Source organism: Vitis riparia, chromosome 14, assembly GCF_004353265.1.
Source record: "Vitis riparia cultivar Riparia Gloire de Montpellier isolate 1030 chromosome 14, EGFV_Vit.rip_1.0, whole genome shotgun sequence".
NCBI classification, from domain to species: Eukaryota; Viridiplantae; Streptophyta; class Magnoliopsida; order Vitales; family Vitaceae; genus Vitis; species Vitis riparia.
The window spans coordinates 2,890,099-2,911,078 of record NC_048444.1 but is presented as its reverse complement, the minus strand read 5'-3'; the positions used below and the strand labels follow the sequence as shown (position 1 = coordinate 2,911,078).

The following is a 20,980-nucleotide window of genomic DNA, read 5'->3' as shown; positions in this document are numbered from 1 at the left end:
ATACATTACTTGCCTTTTAACTTTTTTTTTTTAAAAGAATAATAATTTTCAATTATGTTTTTGAATTTTAGAATCATTGGATATGTTTGTAGATTAAGTTTGTTTCCTAGTTAAATATATATATATATATATATATATATATATATATATATATATATATATATATATATATATGTAAAAAAATAATGTTTTATGATTTTTTTATTAATTTTTAATCATTATTATTATTTATTATAAAACTTTGATGTGGTAAAATTTCTAAATACCTTAATTTGTTAATTTTTTTTAAATTATTAAATTTTTAATCTCTAAGAACTTTTGTTATCTTTTAATCATATTTTTAATTTTACAACACTAAACATATTTAATAATTTTAATTTTGATTTCAAAGTCTATAGTTATATGACAAAAAAGGTAAAAGAGAAAAAATATTAAATAATTTAAAGCAAGTATTTTGTATTAATAAATGAGACATTGGCGTTGAGGGAGTTGTCACTTTCAATTTTTTTATTTTTAACGGAAATAAAACTTCGAAATTACCTTCTGAAATGCCCAAAATCTAGATTAGCTGTTTCACCAATAATTTTTTTTACCTCAAATCATGAATAAAAATTGAGAACCACTTTATTTTTACAATACAAATGTCTTTACCTTTTTTTATCCTGTCTATTTTCACAGTACAGATTTCTTAACTTTTTTTTTTCATGGATAAAAAAATAAATATAATTTAAAAGAGAAAACTTTTTATAGAAGCGTGTTCTTTCACCTTATCTCAAAGAGAAAGAGAAAGAGAAAGTGTGCATGAATTTTTTTTTTAAATGACCATATAATGACAATTTTTAGTAGTTTTAATCCTCACAAACTGTTTTCATTTTGTTGGATCGGGTTGGGTCAGCCCACTTGGTGACCCAAACCCAACTCCAACAATTTTTTATTTTAGTTTTTGGGAATAAAGAATTTTTTTAATACCTTTTATCTAATTTCAAGTAAGAAGTATCAAATATGATTTTTTTTGTTTTCAAATTTTTAATTTAAAAGAAATGGACCCGCTTCTCATGAAGCGCCAAAACATGGCACACTTCAATTTCTCTTCAGTAACCCTCCACTTTCTCTTCAACTAACTTAACTGTCTCTTACAACATGGCAACTACGTTTAGAACCCTCTTAGCCATCGACCCAAAGAAAAGCTTCAGAGCCTATGCACAGACCTGTGTTTCCCTCTTGAAAAAATTCTCCAATCAAGGCTTGATCACTCAAGGGAACGTCCTTCATGCTCATCTCATCAAAACGGGTTTTTCATCACAAAGATATATAGCCATCAAATTGCTGATACTGTACTTGAATTGCAGAAAATTTGCTGAAATTGATCAGATTGTGAAGGATTTTGATGGGTCTGATCTTGTTGTGAGTAATTGCATGATCAGTGCTTACGTTCAATGGGGAAATCTCGATCAAGCTCGTCTGTTGTTTGATGAAATGCCTGAGAGAAATGAGGTATCGTGGTCTGCGCTAATTTCGGGTCTCATGAAGTATGGAAGAGTGGAAGAATCAATGTGGTACTTTGAGAGGAACCCATTTCAGAATGTAGTTTCATGGACTGCTGCAATAAGTGGGTTTGTGCGAAATGGGTTGAATTTTGAAGCTTTGAAACTTTTCTTCAGACTCCTTGAATCTGGAGTCAGGCCAAATGATATTACGTTTACTTCTGTTGTTCGAGCTTGTGGAGAGTTGGGTGACTTTGGATTGGGAATGAGTGTTTTAGGGCTAGTTGTTAAAGCTGGTTTTGAGCACTATTTATCTGTTTCTAATTCTTTGATTACATTAAGCTTGAGGATGGGTGAAATTGATTTGGCTAGGAGAGTTTTTGATCGAATGGAGAAGAGAGATGTTGTTTCTTGGACTGCAATCTTGGATGTGTATGTTGAGACAGGAGACTTGAGAGAAGCGCGTAGGATCTTTGATGAGATGCCTGAAAGAAATGAAATTTCTTGGAGTGCAATGATTGCTAGGTATAGTCAGAGTGGTTATGCTGAAGAAGCGTTGAAACTCTTCTCGAAAATGGTTCAGGAAGGGTTTAAACCAAATATCTCTTGTTTTGCTTGTACTCTCAGTGCATTGGCTAGCCTCAAGGCTTTATCAGCAGGTATAAACATTCATGGACATGTTACAAAAATTGGGATTGATAAAGATGTCTTCATCGGCAGCTCACTTATCGACTTGTACTGTAAATGTGGCAAACCTGATGATGGACGCTTAGTGTTTGACTTGATTTTGGAGAAGAATGTGGTTTGTTGGAATTCTATGGTAGGTGGGTATAGTATCAATGGCCGATTAGAAGAAGCTGAGGAATTGTTTGAGCTGATACCAGAGAAAAATGATGTTTCTTGGGGCACTATAATTGCTGGTTATTTAGAAAATGAACAATGTGAAAAGGTGTTAGAAGTTTTCAATACTCTACTTGTATCAGGGCAGACCCCAAATAAATCCACCTTCTCAAGTGTTCTTTGTGCTTGTGCAAGTATAGCCTCGTTGGACAAAGGGATGAATGTCCATGGTAAAATCATAAAACTTGGAATTCAATATGACATCTTTGTAGGCACTGCACTTACTGATATGTATGCAAAATGCGGGGATATTGGGAGTTCTAAACAGGTCTTCGAGAGAATGCCTGCGAAGAATGAGATCTCATGGACTGTGATGATTCAAGGACTTGCAGAAAGCGGCTTTGCAGTGGAATCTCTGATTCTGTTTGAAGAAATGGAAAGAACTTCAGAGGTTGCTCCTAATGAGCTCATGCTTCTGTCAGTTCTTTTTGCCTGTTCTCATTGTGGGTTAGTTGATAAAGGACTCTGGTACTTCAATTCGATGGAGAAGGTTTATGGTATAAAGCCTAAGGGTAAGCACTACACTTGTGTGGTGGATTTGCTGTCTCGATCAGGACGCCTCTATGAGGCAGAAGAATTTATTAGAACCATACCATTTCAACCTGAGGCTAATGCATGGGCAGCTCTATTGAGCGGTTGTAAGAAGTACAAAGATGAAAAGATAGCAGAAAGAACAGCTAAGAAACTGTGGCAGCTGGCAGAGAATAATTCTGCAGGATATGTTTTGTTGTCAAATATTTATGCTTCAGCTGGGAGATGGATTGATGTCTCAAATATTAGGAAATTAATGAGGGAGAAGGGATTGAAGAAGAGTGGTGGGTGCAGTTGGGTCGAGGTGAGGAACCAAGTACATTCTTTTTATTCCGAAGATGGAAGCCATTCCCAATCAGATGAGATTTATGGAACTTTACAGCTACTAAGATCAGAAATGCTGGTTCGTTGAAGGGCAGTGGGTTGATCAGTTTTCCAATGAAGTGGCGCTGATCAACCAAGTTGGCCTCAAAATCTTAGCATAATTCCTGCCTGCAGTGCTGGACCAGAAAGTTTGCTTGTGCATTCCTACTCCCCGAACAAGAGACTGGATCAGTTCATATCTGGCTGTTGTTTTATTCAAAAAAATTTTGTTGATAAAGATTAAGTGAAGCCTCTTAGACTCTGCTAAGGGCAATTGAATGCCTGGCCTGCTTTAAAAAAAAAAGTCCATTGCCTGAACAACTGGACAATTTTGTTAGGTTGGTAATGGCAAGAACCTAATTCATCCAAGTTTCAGCCAAAAATCCAGTTGCTCGATTTTTCGAATTTGATCTCACTACCTTGGGAATAAGAAACAGAGTTTTTTCAGTAATGTACAAGGGTCAAGACATGTGGTGGGAGCTAATGCAGGCAATGCCTCTTGTTTAAGGTACTAGTTGTTAAAATCCTTACACAACAATTATCGTTTAATAAACTAAACAAATATCTGTAATGCCACAAACCCAGAGAGTTTCTCTTCCTCTGTTCCTTGGCATGACTTTTATACATTCCTGTTTAACTATCCTTTAAGCAACCATGATTCACAATGAAGCACATATTTAGCTTTTAAGTACTTGTACATGTCAATCAGAGTGGTGAACTTGCACAGAAGAATTAACTGAACTTCTATATTTCCTTTCTATTTACAAGTACAAAAAGCTTGGATCCTTAGGAACAAAAGCTACTTCTTCAGCATACCATGGCCAGGTTTCCAAAAGGCCAAGGAATTTCAAATTTGTGATAAACTACAGAGGTTTGGACAAAATGTCAGGTTATAGACGAGGTATTCTATTTTTAGATATTATCCATTTTCCTCCTTGATTGAATTTAGGGATTCAGACTCGGCCAATAGCTCTGCGTACTCACAACGAACATCTTCCAGCTGTCTTTTAAGTTGTTGCATCTGCACCGAAATTAGAACACTGATCTTTATTGAAAGACAATGATGGAATAGTATTTCTTTTCTGAGATGGTAGAATTTGGGACTGAAGCACAAAATTAATATCAAAAGGATTGTGTTAATGCCACAAGCCAAAGATGCCAGTATGTGTGCTTGGATCTTTCATTTATTTTAGTGAAATACCTTCAGGTTAAGTTCTTGCTCTGTTTTCTCATATTCCAATAACCTGAAAGAGAAAACGCTGAGGAATTCAGAAGATATTCAGATACTTGAAAATTATATGAAATTATGAGGAAGTCTTCATTGAGCCATATCAGGATTATATTACTGGTCTAGAGAGCCTGTTCTGATAATATGGCTAGCCACCCCCATCATCCCGCCCCACACCAACTTAACTATTGCTGGACTTTTATTTCAGGCAATGATTGCAATAATCTAGCCCAATACTAGCTTGTTATGTTTATCAAAGATCAAAGCTGAGTGCAGGTCTAAAATATGCCATCTCAACTAAAATATGTGTTCAAAATAATAGGAAACCAAACCTTTGTCTCAATTATTGAAACATATAAATTCAAGTCACATATACCATAAATTTGAAATTCACATGAGACTTTTGCTGGCTCTAGAAATAGTTATGTAACACTATGTGTTCTATACTCACTGTGACTGTAGCTTTTCATTTTCTTGCATAATACTCAATGTCTCTTGATCTTGAGATTCGGACACAGCCTACCACAAAAGACAGCAAGCATAAGTAACAAGGATTCCCTTCTTAGCAAGTAAGCTTACTATTAAAAGAGTCTGGAGAAAGAAAAACTTGAAGCCATGGTTGAGTGATTATTGTTAACCAAGCTGACAAAACCCCAAGATCACAGAAATACATTTATTTGGTGAGCACAGTAGTATCGAATAGTACATAGTGTTACAAAGATGCATTATAGTTCTTCAGGGTGAAAGGAAAAAAGGGGCTTTTTAGTGCACCAAGTGAGTCGCAAAGCAACAAAGAAGCAAATTAAGAAAGTGCCAAGGAAATCTATAGTGAACTAAAAACACATGCCCCTGTTTCTTAGTTGCACCTATGCCGAATATGTCAAGAATTAGTATGTCAGATATATATATATATCCCATTCCATGTATTCTGACACAAGTAATTTATATATTTTAAAGTGCACAAGTAATTAGAATATTATATCATTTGTTTCGCAACAATCTCTCCTGTCTCCAAGCAAGAAACCTTCTTATCACATCAGCTTAATATAGGAAATGTAAATCTATCTACCTGTGTGAATTACATCCATCTAGACTCTTGTTCCATGCTCTCGTCATCAGAAACTTATTCAGATAGATCCAGCACTCCTCTTTTTGTCCTTATTCATCATATTATTTTATTCAAGTTGATTGACAACCAAACTGGAATTTCAGACAAAATCTGTCAACAAAAGGGAAGTGAATGTTGATGTGGTACTATTGAGAGATCTTGTGAGGCTACTGTCCATTCTCACCAGACCATGATAAAGAAAAAATGAGCTATAGATTAGACCTACACCTCCCAAAAAGACCCATTTCCCTTGGTCTAAACTGAACACAAGAATGCAAAATACCTCGTAACATTAAAACCAATTGACATATTGACTAGCACTAATTTTTTGTTTGATAGGCGTACTAGAATATTTGTTGATAGTGTCTCAAGAAAAACACACACACCAAAGTACACAAGACATACACAAAAGGTTCCAAACCACAAAGATAAGAAAAGGAGAAATAAAAAACATCTCCTTCTGATCAAAAGTGTCCAACCAATCAACAAAATCTAACATAGACAATGAGCCCTCATCTAAAAACTTCTAAGCCCAAAGCCAAAGAAAAACTCAAGAATTTTAGAGCACGATCCACTTGTTCAACATTTTCAAATGCTCTATGACCCCTTTCCTTCAAATGGCCTAGAATAAGCATAACAGGGAGCTCTCCACACCTTCCTACATTTCTTCCCCCAAAATTTCCATGCCAACTTAAAGGAGTATCTCCTAATGTAGAAGGCAATACTAGTTCAACGCGAAATAAAGAGCATAACTAGTGTCACAAGATCCTTGTTTTAGCATATTGAAAAAGGATATGATCAGCCAATTCTCCTTCACCCTTTGCAAAGGTGCCATCTGTTCTTGACTAGCATTGACTTTTCAATTTCAATCAACAGAATTTTAAGAGTGTCATATCATGACTAAAATTGTAGGCAGACCAAAACCATCTCCTTATAATGTCCAACATATCTGTATATGTTTTCTAGTATATATTGGCATTCAGGTTAATTACGATGGGAATTCCTAATGTCAACAAAAATGTGAGATAGGCATCACTCAGCAAACCTTTTCTTCCCTATTGCATAGGATATCAGTTGAATCTGGCCCTGAGCCTTTGTGCCTTTTTGCATGTTCTAGTTCTACAGGGGGTTTGTGCTGCTTCCGCTTTGTATGCAATCCTGTTCAGGCATCATAAAATAAATGTGGATTAGTAAGTGCAAATTTTCATCCCATATTCCATTATAATAACTAATTGAGTTGGGCCAAAGGGTTTGATACAATTGCTTCATATGATTCAGTAACAAGCTATTGCTGACTCAGAAGTGTACCTTGCTGGGAACTAATTTGGTAGCTATCAACAGGTTTTCCTGGGTTTCTAGCTGAGACATGAGGTGGAGTAGTTCCGGCAATTTGAAAGGACCCAATTGCAGAAGAAGCATCTTTTGAACTATCAACTACATGGCAACTGTGGTTCATTAACACAGGCTCTGAACAACCATGAGTTCTTGAATAGAGTGATTCCTGAGAAGGCACTGGCGCTCGAGTTTTTTTCACTTGCTGATAACCAATCAGCTCACAATGAGAATCCCTGCCATGATTCAATAAAGATGAAGTTCATTTTTTTAATAGGTAATTTTTATTCTCTTTTTACAAGCAATTGAACCTGGAGCCTCCCCATCCCCACCCCAACACCTTGCTATCTGAACAAGACCTCAGGCCCCAGAGAAATGCAGTAAATATGGCATGGAATTATGTTAAGAAAAGCTCATCAATTTATTGCAATCTTTTAACAAAACCTAGGCAAATACAGAAGATATAGAGACACAATGAGGACAGCATAAAGCGATCAACAGAGATCTGAAACTAGCTTAATATGGACTGAAATTCCATCAGAATCTTGAATTAACTCTAAAAGACCCAAAAACTTCATGTCAATCCCTAACTCTACCAAGCAATCTTGAAATATCAGAGCCTTCTAATATTTCAAAAGCAGCATAAACTTTTCTTGGGAGAGAATTTGGTAACTTGGAGGAGTAAGAAATAGTCTATGGTTGCTAGGTTGAATGTTGAAGCAGAATTTTGAACCATCACACATTGACTATGTGATTTTCTTTGGATAAAAATTATTCTCAGTGGTCTTAAGAGTAAGTTGGGAAGGTCCTATGAAGCTCCACTTTGATCAAAATCTAATTCAATATGGTTGACTTAAGCATGTTGAAGTTAATCTTGATTTCATCAAGAAGAAATTGGATAGTGGATTGGCATGCACACCCCCCTACATATCATTAGAAAGAGAACATACTGACCATGGAACTTACAACTCAACCACTCTAATCTATCACAAACAAGATGAGAATGAAGAATATTTACTCACCAGCTTAAGAGGAAATGTTGGAGAATTGGTGTAATTATCCTCGGATAATACAACCTGTATGGGTTATAGGATTTAATTTGAACTTGTTTCTTTTTCTGTATAGTTGACATGATTTATTTCCTGTAATTAGTGGAGTGATTTAGTAGCTAATTTCTTTCCTGTAATTAATGGCTCATTTGAGGGAGTAATTCTAAGCCTAAAATAGAGTAATTTCCTTTCCTTTTTCTCATTTTAAACATTATAAATAGGTTGTAAATATATCCAATGAATATACATGTATTATTCACAAACCATTCTTTCTTCTCAAATATATTCTAAGAAATTTGTTTCAACTTCCTATGCATATCATCGAATTTCAACTATTTTTACTTTGCAAAAGATTCCAAGATTTCATTCAACATTAAAAATCAGCCTTAAAACATGTAGCTTACCAGTACTCCATTGTCATTTGCTTTAACCGGTCTTCAAGCCTTTGAAAAAGGGAAGTCTTCTCGAAATCTTGTTTATTGTGAGTAGGCTCAATAAAATTTGCTTCCAAAACACCTACCAGTACTATTTCATAATTCATCAAATATTCACTATAATCCATAAGAATTACACCTTCAAAGTAAAATTTTGACATGTAAGTAGAGAAGAAGAAAAATGCAGCAAGGATATCTTACCAACAACCCCTCTTGCATTACTGTTGGTTGTATTTTTAACCACACGCCAAAATGGCTGCCCAAAGGGAAAATTTATTAGCATAAGGATTTAATGTCCATTAATTTACATAAGTGATAAACATGATAGATCCATCCGATATGATTTGAGAATACCAATTCTTGTTGTGTCCAAAAAATGAATTTTGGTTAGAATTAAACCAAAAAAAAAAAATAAAAAAAAAATCAAATGATAATAGGAACTCCCAATTCTTTGTCAAATAGAGCCCTTTTGATCATTTCTTCACATGTAATTACAATAGCATTCAAGTAATGATGACGGGAACTCCCAATTCTTTGTCAAATAGAGCCCTTTTGATAATTTCTTCACATGTAATTACAATAGCATTCAAGTAATGATGATGGGAACTCCCAATTCCACGTCAAATAGAGCCTTTCTGATCATTTCAGCCTGAGCTTTATAAAATGCTTTTACACAAAATAAGAAATGGTTTCTCCAATGCATAAACTGTTGGGAGTTCATGTTCTCATCATCTTTGGTAAAATCAAGTCCACCCCAAAATCATTCATAAACTGTGATTTAATTGATCAAGATCAAGGGTACAAGATAACATAAAATACTGATTCTAAGCTTAAAAATTCCATCTTTATATACCAAAACAACAGGAAATGCTTCAAAAAAGTAGGCATACAATGTACAAAAATTGCACGCCCTTCTTTCTCTCTAAACATAGGGTGTCCTAACCATCCAAGAGCCATCCCATCCCCATTGTGCTTGAATAATCCCCCTTATATATATATATATATATAGCAAAAACAGGAGGTGCAAAGCAAGCACTCATAAATCCTGCATGGAGTACCAAAATTTACAACAACTCTAACAAAGGCAGATTTTTTAGTCCCTTGAGAGCCCCTCGACCACAGAAGAAGAGACTTAAGCAGGAGTTCAAGCCAACCTAGAGTACTCCAATCCATTAAAATTTTTTCAATTCCACTCTTCTCAAAGGCACAATAATAGGCATAAACAGGTCATCCAGCAGGCCTTCTTCTTGTCCATGCCAATGAAACTAGCCCACCAACCAACCAGTGTGTCTTTGATATAACAAAGCAACACTGGAGATGCTCTAAAGAACACAAAGTGAGTGAACCACACGCTACAAGCATACCCACAATCCAGGAGAATATGATTAGTTGATTCTTCTATTTGCTTCTACAGATACCGCTAGTTTACTAGAATCCAACTCCTTCTCACAAGTTAGTTATTAGTTATTACATGTTTCTCCAACACTGCTTTCTAAATAAAGAACTCAACCCTAGGAGTGCCAGTACCACGTACCTCCCCAGCTAGAGGAGAAAAGGCACCTGAATGCAGCAACTTAGAGAAAGCCTTCACAGAGAAGTACCCTGACTTAGAAATACACTCATCAACCTATCTTTTCCTTCCACTATAGACCACAATGGAATGAATGAGCAGCACAGATGACTACACCAACTTCAATTCCTAACCATAAAAACACCTCAGAAATCTTGGGGTTTATGACCTCTGCCCCCTTCATCTTGCAACAACTAGGAAACCAAGTAACAGAAAATCCAAACAAGCCTGAAAAGAGGTTGGCCGCTCCCCTGCATGACACATCATGCCAAAATCTGGTCCTAGATCCATTATCAACAGAGACAGGTTCAGGATCTGAAAACAGCCCATACTGATACCTTTCCAGAGGACCAACCCATAGGGCTCCCTTTTTTTCCTAGAGCACCAACCTCCTTCCAGTTCCCCGTACTTAGCCAAAATAATTTTCCTTCATAAACCATCCTACTCCACAGCATACCTGATCTACAACAAAAACTTATTCAGCACTAAAAGGCTTCTAATACCCAAACCTTCCTTGATTTTTCCAGACCAAACAGTAGACTATTAACCAAGTGCTTTTTTTTCTTTTACAAGTAACATTTTTTTTCAACCAGCCTGAAACCTCCCCACATCCCACCCCAACCCTTTGCCTCTTGAAGCAAGCCTCAAGGGCACCACGTGCATTGTCCTCTCCAAAAGGCCTCTATGACACCCATGATATTCAGATATATCCTCAGAAAGACCATTCCTAACCAAATGAAATGATGTGGCAATTGGCAAATGCCAAGAAGGCAATTTTTCCCTTCATCAGTACTTTAACTGGATCATTTTTATACTCCTTGAAGTCGCACAATGATTCAAATCACTGTTAAGGCATCTGAAAAATCAGAATACAGGGCTTATAAGATATCTAAGACAAGGCAAGAATAGCAAGGGGTTTACAATTTTTATTATAATGACAGTTTGAGTGTTTCGAAAGAGAAAACTTACCAGTATAAGACGATTGCGATGGTAGACATTGAAACCATGGATATTCACATGTGGAGCATCCTTCAAAAACCCTATGGTAGTAAGAACAGGGACCTGAACAATGAATCCATCAGGCATGATACAATGAATAATGACTTTTTTCTTATAGGTCTGATACAGTGAATAATGACAACCAACACGTGCTCATGTCATCACATAATATGGGGAATGACGAAATTTCTGGTCAAACAAAAACGCTACAAGTTGTTCAACAAGCAGCACTAAAAGTTATGACATGCAGGCTAGATGTTTACACAACACCAATGTTAGATTCCTGAGAAATACTATGGACCAGAATTACTATTGGACACACATAGCCACTGTATGCATGTGGCAAACTCAAAAACACTTTGAAAAACATTGTACTGCGAAAATATATATTTTTTGATAAGTAAATAAAATTGATATTTAAAAGCGCCAAAAAGGGCGCACCAAAGTACACACGATGTATACAACTGTTGCCAAAGAGCGCCAAAAAGGACAGGGAAAACAAAAACTACTCCCTCAAATTGAACCCAACCAATCAAGAAAATCAACTAAGGACATAGAGGTTTCGCTTGTAAACAAATTGGTCCAAGATGACAAGCTGCACAAAAACAATAATTTCGGTTTTTGAACAGAGAGCTCCACGTTCTCAAAAGATCTTCTATTTCTCCCATTCCATATTGTCCAAAAAAGGCATAAAAACGCTACTCTCCAAACTTTTTTTCCACTTTCTTCCAACAAAAGAGCCATGCCAAACCTAAGAAAGCCTCTCTAATTGTGGAGTGAATCACCCAATAAACCCCAAAAAGGAAGAACAAGAGCTCCCACAACACCCCCACCTTTCAACAATGGAAACAAAAAAATATCAAATTATTAGAAACGAAAAAATATCGAAGCCAACCACACCTTAAGTATTCATTTTTAGCTGTTGCTTCTTAATGGAAACAAACAAAAAATATACAGAGAGATTGATGGTTGGCCCTTCATACAGTATTATTCTACTAGCATTTTTCCATGAACTGAAGAACCATATTTCTTCAATTTTCCATTCATTGAAACATGTAGTATTGGCCAATTACAGACCAGCTACCACAACCAAATCAAAAGCAAGCTAATACAAATAAATATCTAATAATTTATATGGCCCAAGTAATACCAACTGGTGCGGACTTGAAATATAGAAACCGATACAAACCTCTACATTCCCACCAATATGAGGCCTATACAAAATGATTTCCCAAAATTTGAGGTCATTGGCTATATTATGATGTTCCACAACTCGGCCACGCAATATTATCCTGAAGCATTGAGGTATCCGCAGGTACAAAATGGATGAATATATCTGTAGAACACTTGAACAAGAATGTGATTTAGTGAACATAAAATTCTTTTACTAAATCAACTTAAAATGGAAAATCCTGACTTACACGGAGTGAATAGTGGTATAAGTTAGCCATATGCTGGTCATAAATTGGGTTCACATGTTTGCCTTTCTGAAATAATTTTGGGCCCCTGTTGATGCAAATATCCTGCAATCATCAAATTAAAAGTAGCCAGCCCAACAACTTAGAAGATAGTAAAGAAGTAAATGAAAGTAAAGAGATGAAGAAAACCTCAACATCTGAGTCAAAATCTAGCTCCATGTGCCCTTCATCATTTGACCAAAGATTGTAAATAACAATTTTTGTTCCATGCTGTCCTATATCATCAAACTGCTCACTGGGTTAGTCGAACTTAAAAAATATAAAAAGAAAACTTAAAAAATTAAAAATAAATAAACTGAACTTGAAGAATTGGGAGATAATTGCCTCCATCAAGCCTTACTTGCACCAAAGTGTCTTCTATGAAGTATATAACTTAGTAAATAAGCATGGAAGTTGTAAACTAGAAGCACTTTATCCTTGTTATATTACCATCATCATCATACCAAATGTCCAATGAGAAAAGGTTCAGCAAGCTTACTTGCAAGAGCAGTTCATCTTCTGTTGAATATGGAGACCACTGCAACAGCATTGACAGATTTAATGAAAAATGTTTTTTACCATGAGGAAGTATGGGGCCATATTTCCCGGTCGATGCATTGAACTCATAATCCACCTGCAATAAATAATAGATTTAACAGTGACTTTTGAGGTTGGGAATTCTGGCATCACTAAAGGAAAACCTGCAGTTCAATTATCATAGCCATGGAAATGTCTAAATGAGGTGTTAAAGAATAGGAATATCATGGTATTTAGGAAATGAAATCATACTGGGAGCTAAATGAGATATGGATAATGGAATTTCATGTCAACTAATCCAATGCGATAGAAGAAAAAAAGCAATGCACAGATTGTTTGGAGAACAGCTTATTTGCACTTGTACTGGACCATTTGAAAGGATTGAAATTGTAGAATGTTTGAGAATTTGAGCATCTATTTCAATCTTCAAAGGTCTTTTCTTTCTCCTCTTTTCTGGTGGTATAGCAAGTCTTTCGGCTTGGGTTCTTTGTCTTCGGTGGAATTCATTGATTGTTTAAATATATTAGTGTTTTGAGGTTGCTAGCTTTCTTTTTTCCTTTATGGGCACATGTCATTTACTTCTTGTGTTGGTTATACTCCCATTGCACTCTAATAAAAACGCCATGACACAATGAGGATCAAAAGGGTGATAACCTAAATGTCTAAGACAAATATACATATATATGTATTCCTTCTAAGTATTGTTGCATATCTTTATATGGCAGCCTAAAAAAGCTACTATGCAAAGAGCACTATTGCCAAACTGTGTCAATTTAATATCCAAGGCTACAAGGCAACAAAATGATGTGCAAGTTTGGTCAGAGCCGACCCAATACAAAATGCAGCCTAAGGCAAGAAACCTAAATAAAAAATTCATATAAAAAGATTATCTTGAGGTAAAATTATATTATCAACACCTTCATTTTAAGATAAAATTAATTTATCTATTTTTTCTTTTCTTTTTTCTTTGAAGTTCTATATTCAAAATATTTTTCTTTTTCATAAACATCTTTTATTTTTCTGATTATAATTTATAACATCTCATTTTCTAATATATTCTCTCCTCTTCATATTTTGTACAATTTCTCATATTTTCAGTTATGTTTTCTAAGCCCCATTTGAGTATTTCTAAAACTAACCATATTTGAGTGCTTATCTTCTTAATTAAATAACTACTCCATCAATCCTAATTCTAATAAAAAAAAAAACAGTGAAGTTTCTCTAGGATATTTCAACTAATTAGGGAAAAAAACCCTTTTTTGAATTTTGAGGTCCTTCCTATGCTGGACATTAGGCAACTGCTTAAGTTTGGTAGACAGTATCCACAGAGCAATTATAACTTTTTATATAATTAATGAATTGAGATGGATATCTACAGGTTTCCAATAGTTTATGCTAATGAACAACAGAATTACCCATGCTGATAGAACATGGTGGTCAAGGTACAACTCACCACTGGTACTACTATTTTGTTGCAGCCTGTTTGTCTCAAAAATGTATAAGAGAGGAGTCCAATGCTTTGAGTTGGTGACCTGATCATGAATATGCCACCAATGTAAACAAAACTTCAAATGCAGAACCAGGCCTATTCTCTTGTCAGCAAGTTGGTGATTGTTTCCTTCACTTTTATAAAGTTTGGAATTCGCATGCTTTCAACAAATATAGAAACATAAAAAGAAAGTAAGAATTCAGATAGACAAAATTGGCAATACCCAAAGGATTTATAGCTCTAAGGACCAATTGTACAAGTCAGGACTCAAAACTGAAATTGGCGTTTATGATATCAAATAGAAGGCATTTATGATCAAAAGTGGATTCACAAAGAATTTACAGCTCTAAGGACCAATTGTACAAGTCAGGACTCAAAACAGAAATTGGCGATTATGATATTAGAATAGAAGGCATTTATGATCAAAAGTGGATTCGCAAACCAAAGCCCAAAATTTAGTTCAATGAATCAACATTGAAATATGGTATATTTTTATTACAAAAGATCCCGTGTTCTCCTTTGATATTTAAATTTGGTGGTGGCCATTTTTTTTTGGTGGGTGGGGAGGGAGATGTTTACTCCATAAACAATCTCCATGCATAAGTGTTTATAACAAGATTTTTTTAAAATATACTTGTTTTGTGCTTTTGCCTATCAAAAAAATAAAAAAAAAGGAAAGTGTTTAACAAGATTTTGAAAATAGAACAAGTTCCATGTTAAGAAAATGGGTAATTATTGGGATAAGACCTCTCTTTCAAGTGGCGGCTGAATACAATCACATCCGCTCCAAGTCTCATTGTGCTTGTCTTGAACCCATTTCCATCTGAAAGGATAGAAGCCAACCACTTAATACAAGATGATGAGGAAAAATGTAAATGGTAGAAGAGAGGTGGAATCCATACACTGTCCAATGGAAGTTTTTGATTTTTTTGCAGAAAATCCAAAGCTCATACAATGCCTTATAGCTTCTGGGTCCATTCCACCACCATCATCTTCTTGTTATAAACCATCAGATTCCAGATACAGAAAATTTAGGTGAGTATCTTCTCCATTTATGTTAGAAAAAATGCTTAAAGCTTCCGATATCACCTTCTCAACAGTGTTCAATAGAATTGAAATGTACAAGTACCTTGTATCAGCAAAGCTGGATTTCCATCCCGTGGATTTGGGATTTTATCTATAACAACAAAAGTTGCCCCATTTTGTATCTATTTCACACAACCAACATTAACAAACAGTCATTTAGTGAGCATAAATGAAGGCTAGTGTGTCACTGAGTCTTCTTCCAAAATCAAATATTTTTCAAGAGAAAGCAGAGACATGTAACAAACAGTCATTTAAGAGTTTACCTCATCAAATGCATTGTCAAGCAGCTCTGCTATGGCTGCAAATAAAGCAAGATAAAAAGGATGCAAGAGATTGCAATGGATGTACAGCTCAACAAACTGAAAAAAGGAAAACATGTATACTGAACATACCACCAAAGGCCCACTTATGTGAGGTGGCATTTGAATGAAGGAACATAGGATGAACGCACAAATGATTTTTCACATCTGTTAGTGAAAAAGTGCAATGGCGTGATTCAACTAGTAAGAGTTTAGAATGATAGTAACATAGACAATTATACAGTTTCAAGTAGTTGTTTTGTTGCTTTTCCCAGTTGCACATGTGCCAACCTTTTCCCATTATCACTCCAATAGTCCAGTTAAATAGTTAATTACTCTTTTTAGTAAAATTTCATAAAGCAAACTGGGGCAATCTCATCCATCCAGCTCCAACACAAAATAGGAACTTAATATCACCTTCTATGATGTGGCCACTGTGGGCTCTCCCTTGATGTCCAATTGGACAGTTTAAAAGGGCTTGCATGGGGCTAGATCATCAGATTAACGTGACGATATTGAACTTTTAATCAAATCGAAAAGTCTAGTTGACCAATGTAGTACATATTTAAGAAATGGATTTGATTTATAAAAATAGGTCAATGCAAGAAGTGGAAAGTGGAATGAAAAAAAGCACAGGCATGTAATTCTTCAGTTAATAGTTCACAGACCAATGCTTTGACTTGTAGCTTTAGAACCGTGTCCTATGTCATAGTTCCCAGCTTTCCAAAATTGTCGGCAAACTGGTGCCGGGCATACAACAGTTGCAGAAAAAAGGCTTGACTCATCCATTGAAGTGCTATCTTGATCTGACATGCTAGAGTATGAATTACTTTGACCAGTGTGAAAAGCAACTGAACTTTTGCTATCATCAGACCATCGCCTTGTGTGCTGGCTTTTTGGTTGCGAACTTTGAATCCTTTTAGCTGAAGCTAAAGCTTGCTCCTTTTTATCATTTTCCCCTCTGACTCTCCTATCACATCATAACTGCACAAATCAATGAAGCCTGAAGAGCTCATAGGGGATTCTGCAGAGGGAATATAATGTCAGCAACAGATTAAGGGCACTACCCAGGGAGTGAACAAAAATAATACAAACTAACTGAAGAAAAGCATGAACAATGAAGTAAAGGAAATCAGTTGAACAAGCTAAATAACTATGATGAATGATACTGCCGCCATGGAATTTTCCACAGTAGCTTTGTAGCAATGCATTGTGAATGAAAATCTGAACAGTCTACAAGCAATTACATAAAGGCTACACATGACCAAAGTTGGTGAATTTTAGACAGAATGATGCATAAACTGTTTGACAGTCCAAAACCAAGTTGAATCAAGAGAACAACTAAGCTACAATGCTAAAATAAAATAGAAACACCCAATGTGTAATGCAAGCAAAAGCTTTAATGTCGCATATTAGAGCAATAACATAAAGGTAAAAGGCGACATCATTCACACACAAAGGTACATGAGGTTTTAACATGGATTTACTAACTATTCCTACATCCACGATGAAAGAAAATCATTCCACAATAACATTGAGAATATTAGAGAGAACAGGAAATAAATAAATAAATATAACTATTAACCTCTAGCATTTTATGTGACCCCCACTCGTTATATCTATATTTTGAATCGGAAGCCTTGCTCCATTGGGTGTCACCCACTCTTCCTCGTATCTCTATGCGGTAGAGTTTTTATAAGTCCATATCTCATAATTTTTTCCAAATATTCATAAAAATATACCTAACAATTTTCTTTATCTTACAAGGAAACGTATTTCCTTAAGGAATTACCTTCTACCAATATATGAAATATTCTATACAATAATTTTTTACCAAAACGAATATATATTAATTCGAAACACTTTCCAACAATAATTTTATCAAGTCAATCTGTCATCTCTCTATGGTACATGTGGGAAAATACATGTATTCTTGTAAATCTAGAATTTCTATATTTGTAAGAACACACATACTTTCCCACAATACATGATCTCCATTGCATACATAACTTTTCCGCATATGCCTTCATCAATGCACACAACTTTGATACGTCAGAATCAAGGCAGTCGCCTAATGGACTCCACATGAAAACTTATCTAAACCACATCCTTACTCCATACCATGGCTTTTTTTAGCACCACAGTTATCATCCATTTCTTGCATGATGATCCCCTTATGCATCGTGGTCCCCTCCTATGCTACAAACACTTATTGTTTACTTTACGGTAGATCGCTAGGGATTCAAAAACAACTATATGCTCTTTAGAACAAAAAAATAGTAAACCACGTATTACAACTAAAAAACATAAATTGGTTTTCTATACTTAAAAACAGAAAACAAGTTGTTTTCATAAAACATCTTTTAGTTATATTCAGTTGTGTTCACTTATTTTTTGATGATTGTTTTAAAAAATGATTATACAAATATAGAAAATGATTAAAAATAAAGCACTACATGTAAAGATTATTTTAAAATGTATTTAAAAACATAGAAAATAGGTTAAAGATATTTCAGTTTTCCCAAACATACATTATTCTACAAAATATTAGAGAAAATTTTTCAAAAACTATTTTTCATAACTGTTTTAAAAAACAATTACTGAACATTGACTGAGTCATTTCATAGCTTCCACCTTGCAAGATTCAATAAGTATAGAAAAGAAACTACACTTATTTCGAAAAACAAAATAAATCATATATCACATTATGACGAGAGAACAATTGACTCCACCTTCAACCAAAATTTCTTCTACATTCATCTTATGTGTTTCATTTGTCCTTGGCTCTTTCAAAAATCTTTTCCTAGTCTCTTCTAGAAATCTTGACCTTGACTCTAATACCATTTGTTATACTAGCGAAAGCTTCAATGCGACTAATTAGAGTAATAAATATAAAGATGATATTTTAAAGTGATCTAACCAATAATTCCCACATCCACAAATGATAAAGAATCATTCTACCTTATCACAAAAAATATTATAAAGGACCGAAAAAAAAAATTACAATTATTGAACCCTCTCATAGTTTATGTTCCCAAAAAAATATAACTAATGAGCCCTAACATGGTTTATGTTTCCCAAAAATTATAACTACAGAGCCCTCCATCCCATGGCACATCACTAGCCTTGCCTTAGTTCTCTTCTCATACCCTGAACTGTGAGTCCTTACTCTGCTGTGTCTCTCCCACCCTTCCTCATATCTATTCCTGACAACTTTCCCATTCCACAAGAGAACCTATTTCCATAAGGAATTACCCACATATAAAATATTCTATACAATATTGTGTTACCAAAATAATATTTCTCAAATAGGGATTTGAGACATTTTCCAACACATTGGATTGGAAAAAAAAAAAAAAGCTTAACAACATTGCAAAATGCAGCATCTAAAAAATGGGTCACTCCATGTTTCAAATAATTTCCGGAACTAAACTCAAAACACATGCAACCAACAAAACAATAAGCAAATGGTTTATTTCCTTCAAAACTAACAAATGGGGATGCCATTCTAGCAGCCAAAGAGGCTAGACTAAAACATGAAGTCAATAATATCAACTCCAGAAACAATAGCAGCTTGCTGAAAAGTCATAAACAGGGTTCACAAAACCCCAACTAACCAAAAAAATCAACAAATGTGAAACCTGACCAACTTATAGCACCTGAAAATAAAACCTAAGGACTCCAAAATATGTGATCTCATTATCAGTATCATCAATCAACGTGCAAACCACTACCTCCACCCAGTTCAAAGAAATTTGCAAACAACACAGTACCCATGGGAGCCAACTAAAATAGGCAAACCCAATAAACATGGAGGAAAGCAAACAAAATCAAATCTCAAACTGACAAAATCTGGTGGAATTTTATGATCAAAGCCTATTAAATCAACAAAGAAATCCACATTGCTTTAAAAAAACTACTACATCACAATGATTCTAAAAGAATCCTGAACTTAGCAGCATTATAGGTAAAGTAATCAAAAAAGAAAATAAAATAAAATGGGAACAGTGGTTACCCAAAGGCCCCAAAACCTAGTTCAAACTCCAAAGGGCAAAAATAAGCATCCCCTTCTAGTTTATGAAAAGGGAAGGCCTCTGTGGAGTATGAATGTTTCTGTGTGAGGGAAGGGAACTGCCAAGCTGCAGAATTATAGGGGGGATTTGGCTAAAAGGTGGTATTTCAGATAGCCTTGTGTTTTTGCCTTCTTAAAGCTAGAGCCAAATATCACAAGGATCCAACATCAAAAATTTTAAATTAGCAGAATTTTTTAAAATAGATTTGAAATAAAACCAATTTTTTGAAAGTATTTTTTAATTATTTTTAGGAACAAAACTCTATTATACATCTTAATACTATTATTTATTTACTGTGAAATTAAGGTGTATGCTTATACATAATGCAAATTTTTTTAAATATTGTATATATTTTTAATTGTTATATAAAATATTATAAAAGCACTTAAAATATTTTTAATTTATTTAAAAGGAAAACTTGTTTTTAAAACAAATTCTAAAGATATGTATTTTTTTTATAAAAATAAATAAATTATTGAATGTGTTTTTTAAGTTAAAAAACTAATTTTAATTATTTATAATAGTAAATAAATATCATGAACTATTTTCACACTCCTTCCAAGAATCTAAGGGTTTGTTTGATAGCCCTATAACAATTTTGAAAACAGTTTTTTAAAACTATTATATTATATTTTATATTATAAGATTTTGTTCGAAAAAATTAAAATATTTTTATTTATTTTTAGTATTTTTTTAAATATGTTTATTATTTTATTTTTAAAACAATTATTTGAAAAACAAGTGAAAATAATATAAACATAACTAAAAATTGTTATCTAAACATACGTTATTTCATGTTATCGAGTGAAAAAAAGTCAAATATGTTTTTTTGATTTTTTTTTTTGAATAGAAAACTGTTTTTGAAAACATTTCCAATAGGCTCTAAATGTTTCCAAAAAACTCCGAAGTAGATTGGATTGGGCTTTCCTTCAGCTTCCAACCCAGCCAGGTCCAATTTTCGGCCCAAGATGATAGTGGTTCTCCCGCCAAAGGACCCATCCTCATGCCCCAGTATAAATATTGCGCATTTCATTTTGAAGA

General features: G+C 34.5%; 2 protein-coding genes across 4 annotated transcripts; one reads left to right on the top strand and one right to left on the bottom strand.

The window, feature by feature from the left end:
• Nucleotides 1-1,140: 1,140 nt before the first annotated feature.
• On the top strand, nucleotides 1,141-3,327 carry LOC117930005 (pentatricopeptide repeat-containing protein At2g13600-like). Its single transcript, XM_034850455.1, has one exon. It carries the CDS (start codon nucleotides 1,141-1,143, stop codon nucleotides 3,325-3,327), a length of 2,187 nt encoding a protein of 728 aa, XP_034706346.1.
• A 609-nt stretch (nucleotides 3,328-3,936) lies between these two features.
• LOC117930299 (protein MICRORCHIDIA 6-like) lies at nucleotides 3,937-20,057 on the bottom strand. Of its 3 annotated transcripts, none has more exons than XM_034850883.1 (20): nucleotides 19,882-20,057; nucleotides 16,535-16,890; nucleotides 15,960-16,034; nucleotides 15,831-15,865; nucleotides 15,611-15,689; nucleotides 15,384-15,473; nucleotides 15,229-15,304; nucleotides 14,446-14,524; nucleotides 12,955-13,089; nucleotides 12,606-12,704; nucleotides 12,420-12,521; nucleotides 12,188-12,334; nucleotides 10,969-11,061; nucleotides 8,631-8,685; nucleotides 8,400-8,520; nucleotides 6,923-7,182; nucleotides 6,660-6,772; nucleotides 4,958-5,025; nucleotides 4,480-4,522; nucleotides 3,937-4,299 (listed from the first exon to the last, which is right to left on the bottom strand). In XM_034850883.1, exons 2-20 carry the CDS (start codon nucleotides 16,677-16,679, stop codon nucleotides 4,198-4,200), a joined length of 1,917 nt encoding a protein of 638 aa, XP_034706774.1. In that variant the 5' UTR covers nucleotides 16,680-16,890; nucleotides 19,882-20,057; the 3' UTR covers nucleotides 3,937-4,197. The 3 variants fall into 3 exon arrangements, with proteins under 3 accessions (XP_034706774.1, XP_034706775.1, XP_034706776.1); XM_034850884.1 differs by having other exon boundaries at nucleotides 8,400-8,511; XM_034850885.1 differs by lacking the exon at nucleotides 15,960-16,034.
• Between the last annotated feature and the right edge of the window lie 923 nt (nucleotides 20,058-20,980).

Bases quoted from the DNA above. Each gene is read 5' to 3' on its own strand.
- LOC117930005 (XM_034850455.1), top strand. From the start codon at position 1,141: ATGGCAACTACGTTTAGAACCCTCTTAGCCATCGACCCAAAGAAAAGC.
- LOC117930299 (XM_034850883.1), bottom strand. From the start codon at position 16,679: ATGTCAGATCAAGATAGCACTTCAATGGATGAGTCAAGCCTTTTTTCT. The intron at 16,035-16,534 runs GTCTGTGAACTA...TTTCACTAACAG, and splicing joins AGCTACAAGTCAAAGCATTG to ATGTGAAAAATCATTTGTGC. The intron at 4,300-4,479 runs GTATTTCACTAA...ATTTCGGTGCAG, and splicing joins AGCAAGAACTTAACCTGAAG to ATGCAACAACTTAAAAGACA.